Raw genomic sequence first — 5631 nt, 5'->3', positions numbered from 1 at the left:
ACTTAATTAAGAATCTCCAAAACATTGGCAATTGCATAGACCATTGCATAAAAAAGACCACTAAATAAGGAGCACAAGTTGAGAAAGCTAAAATACATTTATCAACTAATCCTAACCTATAATAGACCAGCATAAGATTATGGAAGTATGAAAGACGGCACACATCTCACTTCAAAACCAAGAATGGTACGCACATTCCCCACACTGGTCAGCATGGGAAGATAGAAATGGAAGGGTATTCTCCATCTGTGACAACCCATGATAAGTTATACTTTTCATGGCAACTACTGTTACACTACTTATCCTTCTCCTTCCATTAGGGTTGGAAATGGGCCCGGGCCGGTCTGAGGCCCATCTAGCACGGCACGATTGGATGCTTGGCCGGACCCGAAACCTGAGCCTGTAACCAAGCAAAGCTCGAGTTGGAACCAGGCCTTAAGTCCGATCTTGGCACCGGGCCTGAACCTGGCCCGAGAAAAACCATCCTCCCTCCTTCCCCTTTGGTGATTCTCTACCACCCAATCCTTTCTCCTCTCCCCTCTGGCTCTCTTCCCCCAATCTCTCCCCACTGCTCTCTCTCTTCGCGGGTCACCTCCTACTCTTCCTGTGTTTGTTGTGATAGTTCAAAGATAGGCAATACCCATATTTGATTATAAAATCTTGGTTGATTGAAGGAATTTTGTTTATAGATTTTTTATCTTTATGCTAAATATCTTCCCTTCCGCAAGCAAGTTCTTGACAACCTTCCTCGTCGCTTTTCCTCACTGACTGTTAGCAATACATCAAGAATAGCAACTCGCAATAATCGACCCTCTCTTGCTTGGAAGTTGTCAAGGTGATAATTTGAAAGCCAAGAGTCCAAATAACTCATCGTAAATCAATGATACTTTTCTGGATTAGCCTTTGGTGTTGATCATGGAATTACAAAAAAAAAAAAAAGTGAGCAACTCCATACAATCTTCTTCCACTCCTTTACTCAATCGCCCCCACCCCCACACACAAAAAAAGAAAGGAAGGAAGCTTTGAGCATAAAATCAGAACAATCTCAAATAAATTCTAGCTCTGAATTGCATTAAACAATATTAGCTGCTAGCATCCAGCAATCCTTTCAATTATCACTCGTTGATAAAGTTGCAAGAGATAATTACCTGATGACAGATGAACAAAAGAACATATCATATCTCATGCTTGCCGAACCTGATTCTATATGCTCTTCGACTTCTCTTCACGGTCTCCCATATCTCCAGGCAAGGGAATCAACCAAGTGACGAAGTTTGTCTCATTTTGATAGCCATAGGAAGCATTCTATGCCATTTACTTTGCAGAGATATACCTTCTTCTATTATGTAAATTAGTGTGGTCGATATTCGCTGGCTTCAGGTTATGGTCATTATCAGTTATGCTACTGGTTTATGGTGATGCAATGCCCTCTCTTTCCATCCCTTAAAAAAAAAAAAAAAAAAAAAAAAAAGAAGAAGAGAGAGAGAGAGGGGACGTTATTGGAACGGTGCCAGTCTGTAAGCAGCTGGTTTCTTCGGCCAAATCCTATTGCCGAAGACAAGGGAAAGAACCAACCAATAGATGATAGATGTCTCCTTCAAGATTTGATAAGATTTGATGGGGGCAATCAGCGCTACACTGATGTACGCCATCAATCACCGCCGTGTATTGCGGTGGGACCATCACATAGACGACCACGATGCATGAAACCCACGCCCGTACATCTCGCCGGTGATTGATGGTGTGCACGCAATATTATCATCTTAGCAATGGCCAGCATCTATCTTCTCCAAGAAGTTAATGAGTTGAATCTTAAAAAATAAATAAATAAATAAATTCTAGTTACCAGTGACTTCTAGAAACTTCTAGTAGCTACCTATCAGAAAACCTCCTCGTGATTCGAGTAAGGTCAAAATCGAGTCGCAAAATTATTAAAAGGTAAAAGACCCCTCATTTCCAATTCAAAGCTAGGGTCGATGGACCAATTTAAGCCCAAATCCATTACAAAAGGAAAAGTTTAAGTCCAAATCCTACCTATCTAAGCCTCATTATGCATCCCATGTGCTGCCTACTCATGGCCTCACACAATCCCTATCAGACAAAGAAGCCACCACACAGTTCCTTCCACCTTCCCCTGTCCCCAACCAATCAAAGAGGTCTGAGATGAGAGGACTCCAATATATATATATATATATATATATATATATATATATATATATATATATATATATATATTCTTTTTCTTCTACATGGGGATTTCCTTCTTAAATTATCAGAAAATAAAAGGAGGAAAAATAATAAAAAACATATAAAGACATTATTATTTCATCTTTCCATCATATTTCTCTCTTATCCCAGCTTCCACCTTTCCTCGAAGTGGGAGCAAAAGACTGGACAAGTGGAATTCAATTGGAGACAGAAAAAAAAGAAAAAAGAAAAAGAAAAGGGAGTTGCAAAGCTCACAAACTGTCCAAAATGCAAAGCAAACCGCTAACTTAATTTTCTATAACCAAAAAAGAAAAAGATTATTTAATCATTTATTTCCAAAACAAAATAAGGAATGAACAAAAAATTTTAAAAAAAAATCCTATAATCTCTCACCTTCCTTCAAAGATTCCAACAACAATATACTAAACATGTGATATTAAAACACAAATCCATAAAAAAAAAAAATATAATATTTTTGCGTCAAATATGTGCAATATTGGCTACCAAGCATCAATAATATTCCATGTATAATAACAAACAACAATGTATCAATTTCCAAGTACACACTCAAACAGAACCCAATATAATCGATTTTGAACTTGAAAAAAAAAGGGGAAAAGAGATAAAATAGAGTAGAGATAAGGGGGAGGAGGAGGAGGAGAAGAAGGAGAGCCCTAACGCCGGCACCGGGTGATGGCGGAGCAGCCGCGGTGGTAGGGGTTGGCGTAGGCGCCGGGGCGGCAGTTGTAGTACGAGGCGCCGCGGCGAGAGCAAGGGACGCTGTCGCGTCGCAGCGCGTTATAGCTGATGTAGCGCCAGGAAGCCAGGATCCGGCGGCTGATCTCCGACTCGAAATCGAACTCGTCGCCGGCGATGCACTCCGCGACCGTCCCCCGGCACGCCGTCTGGCCAGGGATCCAACCCAGCTCGGCCGCGCCGCCGCCGATCGACCCGGCGGCGGAGGCGGAGACCGCCTCGGAAGTGGCGGCGAGCAGAGCGATGGAGGCGGCGAGGAGGAGGAAGAAGTGGGAAAGAAGGCTGCTTCGCACCGCCATTGCTGGTCTTGAGCCCCGGGTCGTTGGATGCTTCGCGTTTCCTCTCTCTAAAAGTCTTCTCTCTCTAAAGTGGAGATTTTGGGAAGGATATGGAGAGGAGAAGGAACGGGGATGAGAAAAGAAGATGGGACTGAGTGATATAAGATGGAGGATGGGATAAAATGACCCTAATATTTGGAGAAATTACGATAATGGCATCTGACCGGAAGGTTTATTACGGCGTTCTCTTTTTGAAGAGTAGCATCACCGCGTTTTAATAGTTTTGTCCGTAATGGAGTCCAGTCACCACCCCGGTGGACGTTGTATTCTTTTCTCTTTCCTCGTCCTCACGTAGTGCTACTACTTTCTAGAATGGTCTGACTAGAGTTCTGTGGTTTTGTTGGTTTTCAGCCTGGCAACAGATTAGAGTATAAAGATGACAGCTTCAAGAACAACTAAAAAACAAGCTTGGTATTGCGAAAATGACATGAATTTCTTGCTTTCACATGTGAATAAACAAAATTGAGACAACTAAATACTTAAACTAATCATGAAGATGATCAATTTGTTTTCAAACTAGCTAGCAATAAACTATTGTCAATACGCGCAGCTTGCATGAACAAGTGAGAATGAAAATGCTACAAACATGAACAATGTGGGAGGATTTTTTTGATGCACCAAAATGGGTCAAAAAAGTCGATATGTTTTGATGGATTTCTTATTTTTAAATGTAATTTAGTTATGTTCTCATTCATAAATTTTTTAAATTTTTATAATTTTGTTCATTTTATTAAATAATAATATAAGACTAATTTGGATATTCAGTGTCAGATTTAAGCATCAATGTCTTGTCAACACGGTATAATGGCATGTTGCAATTGAACTTTGTACATTATATTATTTTACATCCTTTCCTTTTGTCTTTTTAGTTCCTAAAGTTGTCCATCAATATAACTTCTGGTTACACTTCTTTTAAATCCTACGTGTTTAGTAAATAATTATATTCTCATTGATTCGATGGCAATAGTATATCATTTTATCGGTGCAACTTTTTTTTTATTTATATTTTTAATGCTCTAATATTTTAATCTTTTATTTATTAATAATTATTATTTTATCAATAATATCTTCTTTATAAGGGAAAAAAATTTGCATCACTATCGACTACTGATATGTGAGAGTGATTGAACTTGAATGCTGACTTACCAAACAAATAATATGTGGGCTAGTGGGACTTTCTCTGTGCATTGATATATTGCTCAAGTTTTTTTTTATTTTTATCTTATACCAAAGATTAGTAGCTGATTTAATAGTAAAAAAATAATAACTATAATTTATGATAACACAACCAAATCAAAAAATCCTTTGTAATAGACATCTAACTTAAAAGGAACTTTAACGCAAGATCAGGTGAGAAAGAAATCCCTCGAAGGGACAAAATATTCCAAGTCTCTTATTTTAATAAATACGGGACTTTTAAATCTAAAGGACTTAACATCCCAACATCCTTCCACCCTCCCAACCCCAATTTGTATTAGATGGTGAAAAGGAGTTATGCTAGGGATTGCCTATTTGTGACCCAAAAATTCTCTAGACATGTGGTACAAGAAGTTTGGTGTAACTCAAAGGATTTAATGCATTGAATAAGAAGTGATTCGAGTTGCATATCAACATGTATGAGCTTGAGAAAGCTTTTCATTTACACTTTATAAGCAGCCCTAAGTATTTTTATAAAGGATCTCGAGAGATTGGCACTAACGGATTCTAAGAACTTTCTTGTGCACTAAGTTTCTGCCGTTTAATATTCGATTAATATAACAGCTATCCATCTTTACTCTTACTTGTATCCACTCATGCACATATCTAGTTACTTATTAAATAATTCTCAAATTACTGTTTTTACGGAGGAAAGCACTTTAATCTCACATTGGTTGTGAGTCAGAGAGATTTTGGTTTATATGGATCGATGCATTCTCTCTCAAAAAAATATCTTTTATATAAGATAAAACTATGAGGCCCAAAGACCAAGATAAATTCTGATATACTGAGATTATAATATAAGACAACATCTCAATATGTAAATTAAAGCAAATAATATCTCGCTATGATAGGCACAGAGAGCGAACCATTTGAGTCTCTACTACAACACTATTCGTTTGTTTCATTGGGCTAACATGGTAACACACTCCATTTCAGAGCAATGAAGCCAAAAAACAGCAAGCAGATTGCAAATCAATCTTGTTATCTCCAATAAGCAATGTTAAGTTAGTAAATTATGCAAAGTTTAAGATCGACAGAAAACGAATCAACTCCTTTATAATTTGCTGCACTGCCGCCCCACTCTACTGGCCGCGAAGTACCAGCCGAAGCGGTGAACGCACCAGTTGTG

At 38.5% G+C, this 5631-nt stretch overlaps 1 protein-coding gene across 1 annotated transcript; it reads right to left on the bottom strand.

The window, feature by feature from the left end:
- Positions 1-2704: 2704 nt before the first annotated feature.
- Positions 2705-3413, bottom strand: LOC105057490 (protein RALF-like 33). The gene has a single exon (XM_010940115.4). The coding sequence runs from the start codon at positions 3261-3263 to the stop codon at positions 2883-2885; it is 381 nt and encodes a 126-aa protein (XP_010938417.1). The 5' UTR covers positions 3264-3413; the 3' UTR covers positions 2705-2882.
- Between the last annotated feature and the right edge of the window lie 2218 nt (positions 3414-5631).

This window comes from Elaeis guineensis, chromosome 14 (assembly GCF_000442705.2).
Source record: "Elaeis guineensis isolate ETL-2024a chromosome 14, EG11, whole genome shotgun sequence".
NCBI lineage: Eukaryota > Viridiplantae > Streptophyta > Magnoliopsida > Arecales > Arecaceae > Elaeis > Elaeis guineensis.
Note: the sequence above shows the minus strand (reverse complement) of the source record. Positions and strands in the feature narration are given on the sequence as shown.

What these genes read in the sequence shown, in the direction of transcription:
- LOC105057490 (XM_010940115.4), bottom strand. Translation starts at nt 3,263, where the DNA reads ATGGCGGTGCGAAGCAGCCTTCTTTCCCACTTCTTCCTCCTCCTCGCC.